This window comes from Typopeltis vanoorti, chromosome 2 (assembly GCF_054136105.1).
Source record: "Typopeltis vanoorti isolate ZY-2024b chromosome 2, IOZ_Tvanoo_1.0, whole genome shotgun sequence".
NCBI classification, from domain to species: domain Eukaryota; kingdom Metazoa; phylum Arthropoda; class Arachnida; order Uropygi; family Thelyphonidae; genus Typopeltis; species Typopeltis vanoorti.
Window position 1 is genome coordinate 124,188,892 of NC_143550.1, and position 22,090 is coordinate 124,210,981.

Below are 22,090 nucleotides of genomic sequence, written 5' to 3' on the forward strand. Positions count from 1 at the left end.
AAAACGCCAACCACAGGATCCATTTGCAAAATGCTTAGCTGCTACATAGATCCATATATAAACATGAATGTTTATATATGGATGGATTTATATATGAATGTTTATATATAGCAGTTGGAAACATAAGTTTCTGTGGTTTAGCAGTTCTGTGGGAAGTATTCTGTATTGAGACCACATTATTACGTAATTAAAAAGTTTAATAAAAAATAAGCAATTAAAACCTGTCACGTTTCGTAAGTCATAAGACTTACATCATCAGGAGTACTGGTACATAAAAGTTTTACACAACAAAAGCCCATTAACAATTAATTACACATATTAGATGTTTTTGATAACTTGACAACTGTAACATATAATTGATAAACCAGAATACAAATGGTAAATTTGTTACTGTATGCATGTTGGAACATTGCTGGTTGTTACTATCACATTCTGTGGTATCACGTGTTAAATCCTAGGTTCATGCCAGTTAAATTTTTGATGAAAGCAGAGACTATACTTGATGAAAATTAATCTTTGATTTTTATTGCATTGTGTAGGGATCCTAAGCATTTGCGAGGATCTATGTTTAAATTTTTTTGTAAAACAGTTGCGTTCAATACATGATATTTTTGTTTTTTGCCAAAAAAGTACTTGATGGCTAGTAGTGGTTGTGTGGAATACCAGGCCTGATTTATGCTCTTTTTTTTTTACGTGTTCAGACATGTAGATATCTCCCAACCTTCCTATCTGACCTACATAACAAATGCCAAAGAACAGTTAATCTTAAAAATAGTTTTAATTATTTTTAATTTCAGCTCATTAAGTTTAATCCATGAACACGTGACTGTATACATAGAATGATTCCAATTTAAGCATGTATGCTACTGTTGTTTGAATTCAGTTCCTATTGTTGTTGTTCAATAATTGTACTGATGATGTCTTATGATATATAAGACGAAATATTTATGCAGTAAAAAAAGTTATTAACTGTGGCATACCCGTGATTCTATAGTTATTGATACTCCATAAGTTTGACTATATAAGAAAAAAAAGTTCTGAAATATTTATAGAAAATTATTTGTCTATATCCGTTTCCCAAACATGTCAGTTCACACTTCAAGCACACAAAATAGATGAAACTCGGAAAACAAAACAGCAACTCATGACAAATGATAACGTCTGATTGGATTGATGGACACAACCAATAACAGCCACTGATTTCTGGTTACAATAAGAATTTGACCTGCTGCACCATCTGTTCAAAGGGCTCAAAGGTGTCCATATCCACAAATGTGATGCTTTGTTTATGCATTGAGACTGTCCTCGTGAAGCATTAGTATATTGTGTTTAATTTTAAGAATCGCGTGAAGCCAGGAAATAATTAGAGGAGTCTTTTAACAGGAATAAATTCAAAAATATAATATAATATTGGTGATATTGCTTTTCTGTGGATGTGCACTGCACGCCTAGCACACCTTCAATATACATCCCTGTACCAGACTCGGAACATCTCTAGTGACTTCTTTAACCAAAATCAACTACACCATTTAAAAAAAAAAAAAAAAAAGATGGAAAATTAGTCCTGAATATTCTGCTTCCTCAAAGCCCATCTAGAATACTTTCATCTGTTCACATAAGATCTTCACTAATTATTGGCTCCCTGTCATCAGTAACACATCGCACCTCCTAACTTATGCAGAAAAGCTAAATTTTCTTGAAACAGCGCTTACATAAATTATGGATATTTAACCAACAATGTTAACCTACCTATCCATGAAGACATATAAAATCCCCCTACAAGGAGACTAAAATCAAGAAGTCCTATATGGAGAACAGCAAAGGAATCTTTTAGCTTGACTGATGGAAAGATGAATGGCTCCAACACTATAACAATCCAGATTTAGCTATATTGGATCCTACATCTAAACTACCTGGATTTGGACTACCATGTTATCTTTGGACAACCTTAAATCACATTGGAACTTGTCATGGCAGAGGTAAATACCATCTACATAAATGGAACTATCAAATTATTGACCATATTTTATTGACTGCCTGATATATGCTTTTGAGGGCACTATACAAGATATGCATGTGAAAAATTGAAAATTGCTTTGTAAAACTCTTACGTGGCTTTTAGTTGTCATACATCTGTTACATTGGTGTATATTATGTTTCTCGCTGTATTTTACTATCATATGATAAAAAATAAAATAACATCTGTTCACCATAAACCTACCTTCACAGGCTGGTACATACAGCATTCAGCTCATCATCCATCCCAAAAAAACAGGCATCTTTAAATCTCTGCTCAGTGGAGCACACATCTGCCCCAGTTCCCAAGCTCTCCAACAAGAAGAGGATACGTGTATTCACAAGAATAAAGAATAATAATTTTTCTTGTTGCAGATATTTTAATCAGAAATTAATAGGCTATCAGCATAATCACAAGTGAAACTAGAACAAAGAATGTTAATCCTGTTTACAGAAAAGAGACACATGCCAGAATTCCACCATACAGATAGTTACAAAATCAAACGAGATTACAATTAAAGTCGAATCTTTATGGGCTGTTACATACCAACAAGATTCAGCTTATCATCCGTCTCATTACTTGAAACAGCACATAACTGAAGGGACTCGTGGTGTGAGAGTATTGGATCTAGTCATAGGTTCAGAGGACATATATAAGTAAGGTGTCCTCGTTACCTCCAATTGGTAACGAGGACACCTGAGAATGATCATGTGGTATTGACTTTTGGGAGGTTGCGAAATTTGTGGATGGGTATATATGGAACTACAGGTTAGGTTATAACAAGCTTCTCAGTGAGCTTACAGCTGTCCCATGGCAGAACATATTGCAGGGGAAAGATGTTAGCAGTGCATGGGATAAAATCAGTGGGTATCTGAGGAAGGCAATATCAGAATGTATTTCCATGGTCAGGAAGACAAACAAGGTAGGTGTTAGATGGATGAGTAGTAGTATCAGGCTTGATCTGCAAAAAAAAGAAAATGTTATGGAGAATTTACAAGTAGAAAGGCGAGCAGTACACCCGTGAGCAGTATAAGGCTCAAGCTAGAAAGGTTACCAGCATAGTAAGAAAAGCTAAATCAGATTATGAGAAGACCTTTGCCAAGGAAATCAAGGGTAATCCCAAAGAGTTCTTCTGCTATGTGGCAAGTAAAAGGAAGAATGACTTTGGAAGGATAACCTTAGAGGGTGCTGATGGTATCGAAGTGACCAATTCAGATGTAATAGTAGAGTTGCTGAGTGATCACTTTTCAAAAGTCTGTCACCCAAGTGAGGATATCTTTGTACCTGTAGCAATAACTAATGTGAGAATTGAAGTTAATAAATCAGAGGTACTTAGTATATTTACAGAATTTAAATGCAAACACTTCTATAGGTAGTTGATTACAGACCAATCACCATCTCGGGAGTGGTGGTAAAAAGTATTGGAAAAGTTGGTTAAGATCAGAATTCAAGAATGGGTGGATCAGAATATGATACTATATAGGGGCCAACATGGTTTTGTTAAAAGTCAATCCTGCCTTAGCAATCTATTAACTTTTTATAATAGAACGGCATCTGAGTTGGACAAGGGAAATGGCTACACAGCGATATGACTTGATTTTGCTAAGGTTTTTGACAGGATACCCCAATGGAATACTGTTGCGCAAATTAAAGAAGATGGGGGATGGATACTAAACTGGTGATATGGATAAGAGAATAGTTCATGGAGAGATACCAGAAATAGTGTTTGGAGGAGCAGAGTCCAGGATGAGACATGTGACCAGTGGTGTGCCTCAGGGCTCTGTGCTTGGGCCGTTATTGTTTAATTTGTACATAAATGATATAGGAAATGGCTTGAAGGAAGATATTCAGTTGTTTGCTGATGATGAAAAGTTGGCTAGCACGATAAAAAAAAAATCAAGCTGATGTTGAGAGTTTGCAGGACGATTTAAATAAGTTGGCAAAATGGGCAAAAGTTATTGATGTCTGTTCAATGTGGAAAAGTGTAAAGTTATGCATTTTGGGATTAAAGATTACCAGCTGTGTACCATATTAATGGAACGGTACTCCAAGAGATTGATGAGGCTAGGGACTTGGAGGTGTTGGTGGATAAGGGAGATGAAGTTCAGAGGGTACATTGCTAAGGTGTCCAAGATTGCACATAGATTACTTGGTTATTGAAGAACACACACTAACATCAGAGATAAGAGGTTATTAATTCCCATTATAAGGTGTTGATACTTCCATATTTGGATTACTCTGCTCAAGTCTGGTTGCCTGGATTTCTTGGAGATGAGGAATTGGTGGAGAGGGCTCAGAGCAGAGTGACTAAGTTGGTGAGGGATGTAAAAAATGCTCCCTACATTGATACAGATTGAGAGCTTGTGGATTGCAGAGGTTGGTTGATAGGCGGAGAAGAGGGGATATGATAGAAACATTTAAATTACTAAAATGTTTTTATAAGATTGATGCAGTGGAAATATTTCAGCTGTGTGACAGTGATGGAAGAACAAGAGGTCATCTCTGGAAATTAAGGAAAAGTGTGGTTAACAAAGGTGTGAGAACTAGATTTTTTGCTTGGAGTGTGGTGAGTGGGTGGAATGCATTGCCTGACTCAGTTGTGAGTTCTTTGTCTGTGAATGAATTCAAGGGGTATGATATTGTTTTGATAGTTTGGGTCTCCCGTGATGAGTCTACTGACTCCATGGAGATACCCATAATAATGATAAAATAGGCATCTTCAAATTTTTGCTGAATAGAGCACATGTTTATCTGCTCTAATGAAAAAAGCGGCACTCACAATGAACCTGGTAAACACCAGGTTCATTGTGAGTGCCTCTGCTTGATTTTGGACAGACAGGATGTTCACTCATAAAATACTACAAGAACACTTGTCTTATATTAACAACAATAAACCTGTAAAATCTGGCCTTTGCTCAGCACTGAGTGATAAACTACGATATCCTTCACTGTTTACGTTGATGCTGTTTTAGATTCGAGCAGTTATTTTAAACAGAGTACTGATGCACTTCTACACTGCCCAAACTTAAATGAGACTGACTGCCTAATCATTGCCTCCTAAGATTTGGGAAAGTCTCATACTCATGGATGGCAGGCAGTAGCCCCCCCCCTCCACCTTCTTTTTTTTTTTAATTATATATAATTCATTCAATGATTTAATTTATCTCACTTTTGTTAATTTTTGTATTTCAAATCATTTTAATTTTAGTTTTGACTTTCATTGTAATCTCATTTGATTTTGACCATCCATATTGTGGCATGTGGCTCGGCATTAACATTCTTTGTTCTAGCTTCACCTTGTGATCATGCTGATGTACTAATGATGGACCATTAATTCTGGCCAAAATATTTGATATTTCGAAATCTATAATAAAAATTATCCTTGTGAATATGTGTGTATAATAATCATGACTTAATTTCTAGCCTGTGGGTGGAATAGAGGGGAAGTTCTATTACCATAAAAGCCATGTTATTTTCTGTTTATCTAATATTAAGGTGCTATAGGGAAATTTCAGAATATCCTAAATAGTACTGTATTGTTTATGACAATTCATATTCAGTGTTATTTTCTAAGAGTATCCTTTTTATGAAAGGATATTGAAGCAGAGCAGATGTTGCCTCCTGTTACCTTGCAGGAGGATATTAATAGATTATGTGAATGGGAAAATGAGTGGGGTTTTCAGTTTAATGCTGCAATTCAAGGTCTTGAAATTTGGTAGATGAGGTAAGGATGTACAGTATACAGTTAATGAAAATATTTTGAAGAAGGTAGAAGAGATTAGAGATCCTGGAGTGATTGTGGACAGAGACTTGAAGTTTAGGAATCACATTGCTAAAATTGTAAAGCATCAATGAATTATATTAATGAGGAGGACAATGACATGCAGCAGCAAAAAGGTTATGGTTCCCTTGTACTTTGATCAGGTCACCTATGGGCTACTGTGTGCAGATTTGGTCATTTGGTTTTCAAGGCAATGAGGATGCATTGGAGAATTTCCAGAGAAGGTGTTACTAATCAGTGTCAGATCAGATATAAGGAGAGATGCAGGGAATGCAACTTCCAGAGCCTTATAAAAAGAAGAAGGAAAGCTGATGCGATTGAGACATAAGTTTGTGAGGGGGTATTACCAGATTAATGTGAGGAAATGTTTCATAGAGGAGAGAGAGAGAGTCAAGGGTAGAACTAGAGGCTGTATTAGGAGAGTGTCAGCAGGGCAGTGAGAAGTAGGTTCTTTGCATGGAGAGTGATTGGTGAATGTTATGTATTGCCTGAAAGTTGTCAGTGCTCAAACTGTGAATGGGTTTTAGGCCAAGTTCAGTGATATTTTTGCATGAGAGAAAGAGAGAATGGACCTTCTGTAATGAGGCCTTTAACTCCATGGGTGTCAGAGAATAATGATAATCTCTGATTCCTTTTACAATACTTTTAACTTCATTTCTTAGCTTTTTTTTCACTAGTTTCCAGAATGTTTTCTATTATCTTTATATTGTTCCTGATCTTCCTGTGAGTTTTTAGCTTATCTTTTGATGTATCTTGGCTTTCTTATATTTTTATTAATTTTATACATTTGCATTTATACATTTTTCACTTTATATTCTTGCTGGGAACCTGCCTCCTTAAACTTGAGTCCACATAACTAGTTTTGGATTTTGTACAACTTTGCATGCTCCAATGAATTGGTCATTCAATATTTTCTTCATATTTTGCCATATTCAAGTTTTGGTTCTTGATTTTATTTTTATTTATTTATTTATTTTTTTGTCCAGTGATTATAATTATATATTTGAGTGATTAAAAAGTTTTAAAAATTTAAGTTTTAAAATAAAATTTAAGTTTTAAATTTAATTTTTTATGCTCAAAAGTAAATGGGGTTGCTTCCTGTTTCAAATCCTTTATGTGCTCTTGTTTCTTGAATTGTGTGTGTGTGATATTACTGTCAACAGCAAATCTGTTTTTTTCTCACTATGAAGTTATGCGCATTTTTATGTTGGCACATAATGACTGATCTATATCGTGAACAGAAATTCTACAGATACTAACATTACTGTTGGCTTTACTACTGTTTAAACTTCCAACAAGAATGACCTAGCTTTTCCTTTGTCAGCTACTTTTACTGATGACTCAAATTCCTTCCCTTCTTCCTTTATAAAACCTTCTGTGGGACCATAAGCACAAAATTTTTAAGTATCGAATACTATAGCTACTCTTTAGATTCCCTAATTACTGTTTTCTGAATATAGCAGTATCTTATTTTAGTTTTCTCATATCAGAATGCCAGTTCTGTTGGCACGGTACTTCTAATTCTTCTGCTAGTTCCGCTTTTCAGTTTATGGTGCTTATTTTCAGTTGTGCTATATTTAGTTGAGTTTGTTTTTCCAGCAGCTGATTCTTCATTCTTTGCCACAGCTGACATTTTTTAGCATGCTTTATGAACCCATCATTTGTTTATGTGGACATATATATGGTGTGTACCATATATATGCATAGGTGGATATATGATACACACCATCAGAAGGTGAGAACTGTCATTGCATCAGAAGCTGTGGTTTAATTCTCCACATTCCTTACGTGTTATGTGATCTTTTCCCAGTTATGTAGCTTTGATCCTTTAAATTAGAAAATTAAAACTCTTTTATACCATTCATACAAAGGTTTGTAAAACCATTTTTTATAAATTTTATAAGACCCTTTATAAAAACATACCAGAAACAACAGAATTCCCACTACTGAAATATCCTTGCATGCTGTACAATCTAAACATACCTCAGATATTGAAAAGGTTATCATAATCAATTTCCAGGAAAATAAATCCAATTGATGTTATTCTGAATCGTTAACAATAAGAACCATCAATGTGCTATAAACACAAAGTACCCTATTTACTATTCCCCTATCCCTCATGGCAATTAAAAATAATAAATTACTCCCTTGTACTCTCAAGCCAGCTCAATTCCTATATACCCTCGAACCATCCAAACTCTTTCTAATACATTTTGCAAAAAAAAAAAAAAACACGCGGCAAGCTCAGTCAGGTTTCTGCCCGTCTCATCTGATGTTTTAACGAAAACATTTTCTCAGTTCCTTCAAAATTCAAAATTTGCATAATACATTTTTTGATTTTGCTTTTTTGTCATTGGTTTTAATTCTTATTTATCTTTATATATTTTCTACACTTGGTTGTTGTTATCCTTTACCCATCACTTAAAATTGCATACCATTTCTGCTCTAATCAAGTCCTTTGTCAAGTTTTCACCATGAGCCTAGTTGTTACAAAGGTCTGTTCAATCACCCAAAACACTTTTGCTTTTTTTTTACTTTATAAAACCCTTTTTAAATTTTATAAAAGACATTTTTTAAAATGTCTGTCACAAATTCAGATCTTTTCCAGGACAGAGGTTCTCAAACTGTGTGATGTGCTTGTGATGGGAGAGACAGTAACTTTTTAAGTAGTGTAGGAATTTTTAGGTGAATTAGCTATTTTGGTGATAATAGTTTTGTCACTTGGGGTGACACAACCACCATACTTATTAGGGGATTAAGTAGCTTGAATTAGTACAGTGCATGGTCTCTAGAGCTGTAGAACTGGATTAACTCTTAATCAATCCACAGTGCTAATACTAATGTATTATAAGTTTCCAGTGTTTCATGGGTTGAAAGACTGGAATAGTGAGTAATGATAATCTGAAATAAAGATTTATTATGCATTTCAGTTATGTTATATAACAAAATTAGCTAAAATGTATAAAGCTGTGCATTTTTAATCATTTGCATATCAGAATAATATTGATTATAAACTTTATTTCTTAATAATGAAAGCTTCATAACACTCTCTGTTGCAAGATATCTTTTACTTACATCTTTATTTCATTACAGTCACAGTCGATGGTTTCATCCCAACATTACTGGTGTTGAAGCAGAAAAAATGCTTATGGAACGTGGATTAGATGGTAGTTTTTTAGCACGTCCAAGCAAATCAAATCCAGGAGACTTTACACTATCTGTGAGGTGAATAATAATAATAAAAAAATTGTTTATGAAAATGAATGTGTGATACGTAACTGAAAGCAGTGATTAGATTCAAAATTAAAAAAATTGATATTTTTAATGATTTTTATTGTTTTTTAAATTTATTCAGCTGACTCTTTGGTATAATAAGCTTATCTGTTTCCATAGTTTTCTTCATTCACTAAAATTTATGCTAAAAAGCTAAAATAATTTATGAAAATGAATATTTTTAGTATAGTTTTAATATCAATTGTCATAAAATGAATATTTTATGAAAATTGATTCACTGCTATAGTAATCCCCTCCCCCCTTATCTGCAGGGGATACATTCCAAGACCCCATGTGGATACCTGAAACTGCAGATAGTACCGAATCTTATATATATATGTGTGTGTGTGTGTATACTATGTTTTTGCCCTATACATATATACCTATGATAAAATTTAATTTATAAATTAGACATAGTAAGAGATTAACAACAATAACTAATAATAAAATAGAACAATTATAACAACATACTGTAATAAAAGTTATCCGAATGTGAATGGAATCTTAGCAACCTCAGCATAAGTTTTTTTATTATTATTATTATTTATTTATTATTTTATAAAGTCGAGAACTTTCATCTTTTCACTTAGCAGGAAGCACTTTACAGTTTCTCTTTGGCACATCTGAATTGCCAGTCACTTCTATTGTGATTTGGAGCCATTATTAAATAAAATAAGAGTTACTTGAACACAAGCACTGTGATACTGTGACTGTTGATCTGATAACTGAGAACTACTCAATGGCATGCAATTTAAAACTTATGCATTGTTTCTTTCTGGAATTTTCCATTTAACATTTTTGGACAGCTATTAAGTGATTAAAGGGTGGGTACCATATAAGGTTCAGCGTGGAAACACTGGACAAAGGGGTGATTCATGTCCTGGGCAGGACGGCATGAGATTTCATCACATTATTCAGAACAGTGCACAATTTAAAACTTATAAATTGTTTATTTCTTGACTGTGGAAAGCAGGAGGGACTATGGTATACAATACACTACAAATGTAGTCTACATTTAAAAGAAAAACAATTTTTGCATCAATAGTCATCAAAACAAGATACATAGTTGTAGAACGTTTTTTCCACTTGGTTGCAAGTTAAACTATTGAAGAAATTATATTCTTTTTTAATCTTTTATTCAAGTGTAAGCAAACAGAGTTTGTGCAGGGGGTATCTTTACTACTAGTATATTTGTACATAGAGGCTTTGACTTCACATCAACTAGTTTTTGACCTTTATCGTGGTTTCCTCAGTGGGAGCTAGACTGAAAAGAGATGCTAAGCTTGATTATTTTAACCAAGTGATATATAGCCTAGTCATGGAGATACTTCACATGCAAATTTTGCTTGCTTATACTTGGATAAAGGATTAAATAGGAATATATTTTGACAAGTTCAATTTGTAATCAATTGAATAAACTTTCTTCATCTATCTCTAATCCAGAGTATTCTAATAGTCATGTGATATACATTTTTTTCTACTACTATTATAGGAAATATATGAATTCTGCATTAATTCAACCTTGGTATTTCATCTGGGTCTAGCTTCCACTGGTGACATTTAATGGTGTTTGGGCTTGCTTGCTTCTTGGGGAGCAGAGTGGCTCTGCTCACTGTCTGGTTTTTTGCTTGTCACTGAGTGGTGTAGCCACTGCTGAGTTTCCTGTCCTGGAATGATTCAGGTCAGTAGTGATGAGTTTAGTAGTAATCCTTTAAGGTCACTCATTGAGATATAGAGTGATCTGGTAGATAACTCAGAATTTTTGGAGAGGCACTTTAATAGTACCTTAATGAAGGTTAAAACCAGTCTGGGTAGAGACCTTTCTCATGATGCATAGCAATATATGCTTCTAAAAGGCTGAAATGAAGTGTACTCTGCATGATGGGATACTAAGGCAATTGATATGAAGTCATCAGCCTTTATATGCAACTAGGCTAGTTGTGAAGATATTTCACATGCACATTTTGTTTTTTTACACTTGGATAAAGGATTAAATGGGAATACAATTTTTTGGCAAGTTTAATGTAATTGAGATGCAGTATGTTGATGCAATATTCATCTTATTTTAAACATCCTTTTGTAGGTAGAATTGACTGCAAAAACTGATATCAGCAGTAATAATGATACTGTTACCTTCAAGGGGACCCATTGCTGTAAGGTACTGTACTCCATACAACCTACTGTCCATGCTACTTAATCCTCTCCTTGCACACAGTGCTATTTACTGCCCACTAATAGTATGTCTGTAAATTGCATGTGCTATCTGGCCAATTTATCCTGCACACAGGGAAATTTCATCCAGACTTTCTGAAAGGGAAAACCCTGCTACCTCAGTACAAGATCAGCTAGCTCTTTTCAGTCAAAAAAGCATATAAAGCTCATATAAAGATTCCTCTTGTCATGATGGGAAGTGAACGCTGGTCTTTGAGAAATGAATGGTGCAATGTCCTGTCGTCCTTCCCATTGTGTCATGTGCTGCTTATATAATGTTGAAATCACTAAGCTTGGTATACTATGATAGTTATTACTTCTAACACTATCATAGTATTACATAATTAATTTTACATTATTACCATTTTCTTATCAAGAATTTTCTTTCAGATCTATGTCAGGTCTCCAGTATTGTCAGATCTTACATTTTAGTCATCTAGGACACTATTAACTCATCAAACAATTTAGATATTGGCAGTCTAGGTCTTTTATCTGCTGCCACTCTGGCATTAGGTACCTGCTTTGCTAATCTTTCTTGCCTTCAGCATCTAAATTACAGAAGTGGAGGAAAGTACACTACCTCCCTGTTCTGTCACTTCAAAACTTAGCAGACAAACAGAGTTATGCATACTGCTACAAGTAATGCATACAAAACTAAATTACACTATAACAAATAAAACATAAAAGTTATCACATTTACTTTATTTGGTGTGAATGCAGTCTTTTTCTTTGCAAAGTAAAACTTGCATTTATCAGTCGTTTTTTTTTTTTTTTTTTAAATGAAGTAGAAGTACACTCACATAAATCCTACTTAGGACATCTTTCACCTTCAGATTTGATTCCTGTTCTAGATTAGTGAGTGAATTTTAGGGTAACTCATATTTTCAGAATTTGCATCTTTATATATTGAATTTTCAACAACTTTCTGATATACCAAATTTCTGAGATACAAAAAGCTTGTAAGGAAAAATGATGTATGAAATCCATTGTTAATTATTTCAGTGTTTTGTTTATAATAAGTTGTAAAAATCAGAAAAGACCAGAATGTTGTGAAGAGGTGTATTCTTCACAACATTAGACAGCATTAGACGGGTTGAAAAAAAGTTGGCAACATCACTATTGATGTCTAATTCTGGATGGCTACGCTCACTTCCAAGCCACTCTTACTGAAACCAATTTTTGCATCTCATTTTTATATTTCTCAGATTTACTTTTTTATTATTGTTTAGGTCTTTTTTTCAATTACTTGCTTTCTAACTCTGATAATTCCTATGCTTTATTGTTGAAACCTTTTGTTGGGAGCCAAAATCAAGGTCACATTGTCCAGTTTTCCATCATGAAATTTGCCTACTTCAGTAGTTGAGTTTCTCTCATTGAAATATTATTTTTATAATAAGTAAGAAAATGAAGGTTTCTTTCTGTGAACTTCATTCTTTAAGATATCACAATCCATTAATTTCTAAGCATTAACCATGGTGTTATGAGAGTAGAAATGGTTGCTATTATTGGGTAGGAAATGAAAAATAAAAACTAATAAAATAGGATTAGATAAGTTGAATTGCTTTCCTAAGATATCATTATCTTTTTTTTTGAAGCATGAAAAATAGTCTATAGGATGAAACAAACTCTAGGATTATGTTTGGAATTGGAATTAACAAAATTCAAGTAGAAGTGAAATATACTGAATTTTAAAGTTATACATAATACAAGGGATTAGGAATGGAGGAAGCTGCTGTGCCTTTCTCATCCTGAATATTAAAAAAAAAAAAAAAAAAAAAAAAAAAAAGTCATATGAATTTGCTCGTAATGCAATGAACACATTTTGTGTGTGCGTGTCACATACATAGACCCTTAAACTGGGAGTATCATAAAACATTACTGTTTCATCCAGTATAATATAATCATGCATAAAATTCTAGTGTAGTTTGGGATTTCTACTGAAAAATAAAAGTAGACATAAGTCACCATAGAGATATTATGTATTATTTGTATCTGTTTTATGTAACTATATTAAGTGACAAAACTCATCTGATATTTAATTTTTGCACTATGTTAAGATTATAAAAATGTTTATAGTAAATTACATGTACTTTACATATTTATTTTGTGATTTGCATCCTTTTATATTAGAAAACCTATTTTTGATATTTTAGAAGAAATGGTGAAGTAACTCACATCAAGATTCAGAATTCAGGAGATTGCTATGATCTCTATGGAGGAGAAAAGTTTGCTACTTTAGCTGAACTCGTACAATTTTATATGGAAAATCAAGGTCAACTGAAAGAAAAAAATGGAGAAATTATCGAACTAAAATTTCCTCTTATTTGTGCTGATCCAACTACAGAGCGGTAAAATGTTTTATTTTGGTAATATCATTATAGGCTTTAATAGAATATGTAATGATAATGCTGAAAGTTTGACTGTGATTTAACTGGATTTCTTTTAACATGAATTGGTGGTTCACAAATTTTACCAATAGGTATGAACGTTTATTTTTGAAATATCACTTAGCAAAATTTTCATCCCTCCCTCTTTTTTTGTTTTAAATCTTAATACAGTCAGCACTCACTATAGCAAACTTGTAGGGACCCTTAGAATAGTTTGTAGGAGAGAGTTGGATATAGTGAATTTTCTTTTAATAGCTGAGACATTGGTCAGGACAATTTAGTAGCTTGTTACAGTGAACAAATTTGTTGTAATAGTGTTTGCTGTAGTGAGAGTTAGCTATATTAGTCTGTTTAGATTTTAACAATTTTCTTTGAAATTTTTACAATTATAGTAATCTTAATGTATTTTTGTTATCTTCTGTTAATAAGGTAGATATTTATGCTATTCTTCCAGAATGCATTCTTTTTTTCACTTTCCTGATTAATATTTTTTTTATTATAATTCTTGATTTCTTATAGATCATATATATCATATATAAAATCTATATGTGAAGCTACAGAACCCATATCACAGTAATGCCATGTATGGGCAGGAGTTAGGAGAGAAGAAACCTGCTGATATTCTTGAACATCCAGAGCTTATAATTACTGGGGAATGCTTCATGAGGAATCTCTCCAGAAAATAGAGGAAGATGTAATGAGATGCAACAGATTTGGTGTATTTGCAGTTGGTCTATAAAAAGTATATTGATCAGCTGCTGTTTATTTAGCAAGATTACTAGAAAATGGAATAGTGATGGATGCTAGTCCAAATAGAACAGCATCCATAGAAGAATCTGCAGAAAATATATATAAACAGAACAAGCATATATGATGGGGATCATTTATTAATTGAACTGCTTTCTTCTGAACAGTATTCTAAGGTGCAGTTATTTATTTAGTGTATGGCTCACACATGAAAAGTTACATTACATTAATCCTTAATATATATGGACATAGTAATAGACATGTACAATAAGAAGACATAATACAGTCATAAAAGAGACACTCAAGAATCAAGAATAGGCTACAACTGAATGTCTATGTTGATTATCCAGTCGACTACACTTGGTGTAGCATGGATGAAGTCTGACAGGTTTTCCACTGTATGCATGTAGGACACATTCTGCTATAATATGATTAATTGTCTGGTGGAGTGATCCACAGTCGCACCTGGGTGAGGCAATCATGCCCCATTTGTAAAGGTGGTCTGCACATCTGCCATGGTTGGTGTGGATTCGGTTAAGGGCAGAACAAGTTTTCTGAGGTAGGTCAAAACCCGAAGTTATCTGTGTTGGGTCCACTAATTCATGGAAGATCCTTGTTGAAGTGTTACACCAGGACTCTTTCCACTTCTCCTTCATGTTGAAGCTTGTCTCTGCAAGCTTCAACATGAAGCTTGCAGAGACAAGCTTCATGTTTTGCTGTTAAGATTGGAGGGTGCCTTGACTTTAGCCTGTTTATTTCTAGGGGTGGGATGTCTTCATGGATTGGAAGATTTTGGATTTCCATGATTTTGCTGTATTCATATAGAAGAAAGTTGGATCTGCAGATGTATGGAGGTGGGATGTTGCTTAGCACTGGGAGCCAGTAGGTTCGGGTTGATTTTACAGTTCCAAAAATAAGGCGCATAGTGGTGTTAAGCTGGGCATCAACCAAATACACATGGACGCTGTTCAACCATATGGGTGAGCAATATTCAGCTCACCCATATGGTTGAACGTAGAGAAAACGAGGCCAAGAGCAGTGCAGCGAAGCATTGTTGCTGAGGCACCCCAAGTTGTTCCACATAGTTTTTGCAGTATATTGTTTCTTGTTTTTAGCTTGGATGCTGTGTTAATGAGATGTGGTTTAAAAGATAGTGTTCTATCTATAGTGATGCCCAGATATTTCAGGAAGCTGTTGTAATGTAGCAGTTTGTGGTTGAAGTAGACCATGAGTTCTTTGTTAGCCTGGTTATTGTTCAGGTGGCAGCATGAAACTTGTCTTTTGCTAGGATTCGGGCATAATCTCCATTTGCTGAAGTATTCATCTAGGACTGCAAGGTCGTTTGTTAAGGTGCAGTGATCTTGTGTAAGAGTGATAGCACAAGTAAAAAGTAGCACCTTCAGTTGAAAAAGTTGTTTTTTAGAGGCCAGGGAGCAGCAGTGTTTGGGCCAAACATACATACATACATACATACATACTGCTGGCTACATACATCTTAGGTCTTTTTCAGGAAGGGTAAGTTTTTTGTTTTAAAGATGGATTTTTTCCCTTCCAGAAACATTTGGTTTTTCTGTCTAAAATTTGTAACAATCTGCTCCAACAAAATATCCATCTACAGACATAAACATTTGTCAATGCTAACCCTTTTTTAATAGTTAGCAGAAGTAACTGTTTCAGTGGGTAGCATTTGATCCATAAGTGGGAAGTGACTTAAGGAAAACAAATTATAATATTCATTTTGCTTTATGCAAAATAGAAATTTGCAGAGCAGAAAAGACATGAACTTAGACAAATTACTTTACAAATTATTAATTGCATTATGAATTGCATTATGTTGTATGAAGATTAAAATTAGTTTAATTACAAACAATTTATTGAAAGCTCATATTTCTTAGAGACATATTGCCTATAGGTATTTTAGAGAAATATCCTTAGGCATTGTCAGCTACAAACTGATACAAAAGGAAGACAAGCATTGCATTTAAATTATTGGGATTTATTTCTGGATTTAGGTTTTACATAGTTCCAGTTTTTTGTTATCAATGCAGTGAGTTTACATTCTTGAGGGTCTTGTCTAAAATTTGGAAGGATGTATTTATCGTCACAGGAACAAAGTTAAGAATTTTGGGTGCAGCTGTTTCTCAGAAGTCTGATAGGAAAAGGATAGCTACTTTTGAGAAGTGGTGTTAAAGAAGGCTGTTGAGGATAACATATAGTGAAAGGCAGACAAATGGATGGGTGCTAGAAAGGTTCAGTAGAACTTTAAAGCTCCTTAAGGATTTTGACAGAATAAAGTTGAAATGCTTTGGATATATTGAAAACATTAAAGGACTTCTCAAAACAGTAATAGAAAGTAGAGTTCCTGGAAAAAGAGGAATGGATGGATGGTGTGTCTGAAGTGACATCTTAAGAGATTTGAGTCCTCCAGAAAAGCATAACAGCAGGACCACATGGCGTGTGGTCCTGTTGTGGCACAACAGGAGTGGTGTGGCACATCATCAAGCATCTGAGTGAGCATACAGCATCTGTTCATGTCCAGTGAACAGATGGAGGGAGGCTATTGCATAACCAAATTACAAACAGAATGCAATTTCTCCATTCAAATATGGGAGGATGCAATCTGCCATTATGGAAAAATCTAAATGACACTTAACATTAACGTTTTGGTATATAACTGATGTTAATTAAATTATAATAATCTGTTTATTTGACTTTCGAAAGATTGACCTTTCAATTAACTGACTCATGCATGTCAACTGACTATTGGTAGAGCACCATGTAATTGTACTTCAGTTATCAGAACTCGCAGTTCTGATAACTGTGATAAAGAATCAGAGTAAGGGTAGATTACTGTATTATTAACTTAATATTAAACACAATAGACAATATAATCCATAAACTTTCCTTGTAGAAACATTTATGCAGTGAAACCTGAATGAGTTTTTCATTGTCTGGAGATTATAGTTTTTATTCCAATATTATGATTCTTCTGGTGTATTTATTGTATTCTTCTGCTGTAGTATCTTGTGCATCACTTTGATGTACACTTCGAAGCTGTTATTAATTCATGCAATTCACTTCATCGTCATCAAATTCCTGACATGTACCCTCAAGGGGTGTACAGGATATGATAGCACTACATGAAAAATTCACATCATTACTAACTTCCTATCTACAATTTTCCTCCAAATCAGTCTGTTACTTTTCAAGACTCCAACATTATCTGATCTTATATTTCTATCGTCTAAGGCACTTTATACTGTATCAATCCACCTATATCTTGGTCTTCCTCTGGGTTGTTTTCCTGCCAACCTGGCAGAGAACACTTGTTTTGCTAATCTTTCCTCGCCCATTCTGTTTAAGTGACCATACCACCTGAGATTAGCTCTGCTGATGCATTCCTGGATGCTGAAAATGTCAAGTTCTTTCCTAATATCCTCGTTTTTAATATGATATTGCCATTGATGCCATCTATTCACGCCTATAATCTTTCTCAGGACTCTCATATCTGCAGTCTCTAGTCTTTGGTCAAGTGTTTTACTTCTGACCCAGCTCTCAGATCCATAAGTTAAAACCGGTTTGAACACTGTCTTGTATACAGCTAATTTAGTGTTCTGACTAATTTCTCTCTTCTTCCATATGAATTTATTCAATTGCCTTCCTACCATACCAGCTTTATTGATTTCTGTTGTCTATTTCCATATTCAATTTACCATCTTCACTAAAAATCATGCTAAGTAGCTGAAATGTTTTACTTGTTCCACAGGTTCCCCATTCACAACACAGCTGACATTTTCAAAATTCTACCTATTTTCGTTGTCTTTGTCTTTTTAATGCTGACCTTCATACCATATCTATTACAAGAGTTATTGTATTTAGTCAGGGAATCTTGCAAACTTGTAACAGATTTATTTAGAAGTATAACATTATCCGCATAAAGCAAAGATCTGACATTGATCATCATCATCAAATTCCTGCCATGTACCCTCAAGGGGTGTACAGGATATGATAGTACTGCATGAAAAAAATTACATCATTACTAACTTCCTAGCTACAATTTTCATCCAAATCAGTCTGTTACTTGTCAAGACTCCAACATTATCAGATCTTATATTTCTATCGTCTAAGGCACTTTGTACCATATCAATCCACCTATATCTTGGTCTTCCTCTGGGTCGGTTTGCAGCCAACCTGGCAGAGAACACTTGCTTTGCTAATCTTTCCTCGCCCATTCTGTTTAAGTGACCATACCACTTGAGATTAGCTCTGCTTACGCATTCCTGGATGCTGACAATGTCAAGTTCTTTCCTAATATCCTCGTTTTTAATATGATATTGCCATTGATGCCATCTGTTCATGCCTCTAATCTTTCTCAGGACTCTCCTATCTGCGGTCTCTAGTCTTTGGTCAAGTGTTTTACTTCTGACCCAGCTCTCAGATCCATAAGTTAAAACTGGTTTGAACACTGTCTTGTATACAGCTAATTTAGTGTTCCGACTAATTTCTCTCTTATTCCATATGAATTTATTCAGTTGACTTCCCACCATACCAGCTTTGCTGATTCTGTTGTCTATTTCTATATTTAATTTACCATCTTCAGTAAAAATTGTGCCTAAGTAGCTGAAATGTTTTACTTGTTCCACAGATTCTCCATTCACAACACAGTTGACATTTTCAGTGATTTTGCCTATTTTCATTGTCTTTGTCTTTATATTGCTGACTTCATACCATATCTATTACAACAACTATTCAATTTAGTCAGAGAATCTTGCAGACTTGTAGCGGATTTATTTAGAAGTATAACATCATCTGGATAAAGCAAAGAGCTGACATTACCATCTCCAATTTTGATATCATGTTTAATACCACTTTCCTTCATAATGTGATCCATATAGATAATGAATAACAGAGGGGATAATGTACATCCTTATCTCACACCAGATTTAACATTAAACCATCTTCCTGTACTTCCTTCAATTCTAACTGCTGATTTACAACTCAAATAAAGACTAAGTATTGCTTGATACAATGCCCCATTGACACCATATAACTGCAGCCTATTGAATAGCTTCTCTCTTGGCACCTTGTCATATGCCTTTTCCAAATTGACAAAACTTAAATACAGATCTTTGTTATATTCCCATGCTTTCTCGACTATTTGTCGTAAAGTGAAGATCTGATCCTGACAGCCTCTATTTGGCCTGAATCCAGCTTGTTCTTCACCATGCTTTTCTTCCACAATTCTTCTCAACCGTTTCTCAAGTATACTTGCATAGATCTTGCCAGGAACACTCAGTAGGGAAATACCTCTGTAATTTTCACATTCAGTTTTATTTCTCTTTTTATATATGGGTACTATGAGAGCTCTACTCCAATCATTGGGAATTCGTCCCTCTGTCCAGGCTTTCTGAACTATGCAGTGCAGCCACTGTAAGACTCTTATACCACCATACTTCAGCATTTCTGGTCGAATATCATCTATTCCTGCTGCTTTTCCCCATTTCAAGCCTTTGATGGCTTTTTCTACTTCAAGTATGGATATGTATTCCTGACTGCATGCCTGGTCAGTGTTTTTTAAAACTGTGCTGTCATCACTGCTTGCTTCATTTAGCAGTTTTTCAAAGTAATTACTCCATACTTCAAGGATATCTTTTTCTCCCGTTTTCATGTCACCTTTATCATCGCTAACTCCTTTTACAGCACTCTTTCCTCCATTCCTAAGCTTCTTCAACAACCTCCAGAATATTTTACCACCTTCTTGATATTTATTTTCTATATTCTTGCCTAAGTCCTCCCATGACTTTTGTTTTGCTAGTTTTACACAATGTTTAGCATTCTTGCATTTGTCTCTATATTCTCTAAGAGCACAAGCTGACTTATTTACCAGGAACTTTTGATATGCTTTCTTCTTTCCCTTCACTGCCTCTTTAACTTCCTGTGTCCACCAGGGAGTTCTGATCTTTTTTATCCTTGCACACAACCTCACCACATGCCTCTCTACCAGAATCAATCAATGCTTTCTTCAGAGTTTGCCACTGAATCTTCAAGGTTTGATTCCTGTTCTCAAACTCTTTCATTTTTTCTTCAATAATCTTTGTGTATTTCAGTCTACAGTTCACATCTGAGAGCTGGTCAACTTTTATTCGCTTTAAAACTTTCTTACAAGTTATTCTTTTGAATATGAAATTCAATTTTATCTTGCTCAAGACTAAATAGTGATCACTTCCAATTTCAAATCCTCTGTACACTCTGGTGTCCTGCACCAGGGGAAAAACATCACTATCAACAATAACATAGTCAATGAGAGTTTTCTTATTCCTAGCCTCTTCTCTCCATGTGAATTTGTGCACATTTTTATGTTGGAACATGGTGTTAGTAATAACTAGTCCATGTTCTGAGCAGAAATCCAACAGATATTTGCCATTATTATTAGCTTTGCTCTTTTCTCCAAATTTTCCCAAAATATTTTTGTATGTCTCACAATAATTTCCTACCCTGCTATTTAGATCCCCAACAAGGACCAGCTTTTCCTTTTTCATTGTGTCAGTTGCTTTTTCTAAAGCCTCAAAAAATTCCTCCACTTCTACCTTAGTAGAACCCTCTGCGGGACCATAGGCACAAATAAGTCTCATTGTCCAGTTCCCCATTCTCATATTTGCCCACATCACTACTTGAGACTAACTGCCATTCAAGAAGATTAGCCTCGTATTTTGTGTTGAATACTATGGTTACTCCTTCTTTTCCTTGATTGTCATTGCCTGAATATAACATTTTGTATTTATTGCTCAGAAAGATCTCACCAGTTTTTGTCTTTTTTGTTTCAGTCACCCCTATTATGTCGATCTGGTACTTATCTAATTCCTCAGCTAGCTCCATTTCTTTGCCATTCAGGCTTCTTACATTGATAGTACCGATCTTTAACTCTGGTGATGTTGAGTTGGGGTTTGTTTTCAGATTTGTTCCAGTAGCTGACTTTTCGCTGTTCGCCCTGGTTCACCGGCGAAAACAACGACGGCCTTGTTTAACCGGGCGATGCCCCAGCTGGCATGAAATTTTGTCATGTTGTACCATCATTTTTTATTTTGGTTTAACCAATAAGAATACAATTTGGTCGGCTAAATCCCAAATTGCCAGCCCATCCTCGTTCGTTCAGTATCCAAGTAGATACCCAACAGGGTGCACCACGAGAATGTGAGAATTGGACATTAGGTCAGAAGCCCTGGTCGGTTCTCCACATTCCTCCAAAGGCTATGTGGAGGTCTCCTCTTAGTTATACAGCTTTGACACTTAAGCACCCCCATCTCCAATTCCGATATCATGTTTAATACCACTTTCCTTCATAATGTGATCCATATAGATAAGAAATAACACAGGAGATAATGTAAATACTTGTCATACAGCAGATTTAACATTAAACCATCTTCCTGTACTTCCTTCAATTCTGACTGCTGACTTACAACTCAAATAAAGACTAAGTATTGCTTGATATAATGCCCCATTGACACCATATAACTGTACCATATTGAATAGCTTCTCTATCTCTCTCTGTCGGCACCTTGTCATATGCCTTTTCCAGATCGACAAAACTTAAATACAGATCTTTGTTTTATTCCCATGTTTTCTCAACTATTTGTCGTAAAGTAAAGATCTGATCCTGACAGCCACTATTTGGCC

General features: G+C 34.7%; 1 protein-coding gene across 3 annotated transcripts in view; it reads left to right on the forward strand.

Annotated features, from left to right (window-relative positions):
* Positions 1–22,090, forward strand: part of LOC150109410 (tyrosine-protein phosphatase non-receptor type 11-like) — a 345,702-nt gene that overhangs the window by 19,662 nt on the left and 303,950 nt on the right. For all 3 annotated transcript variants that reach the window (XM_090407982.1, XM_090407997.1, XM_090407988.1), the window contains 2 exons: positions 8,892–9,023; positions 13,436–13,630. In XM_090407982.1, the coding sequence (XP_090264108.1) occupies positions 8,892–9,023; positions 13,436–13,630 (327 nt within the window). The remainder of the gene's footprint in view (positions 1–8,891; positions 9,024–13,435; positions 13,631–22,090) is intronic.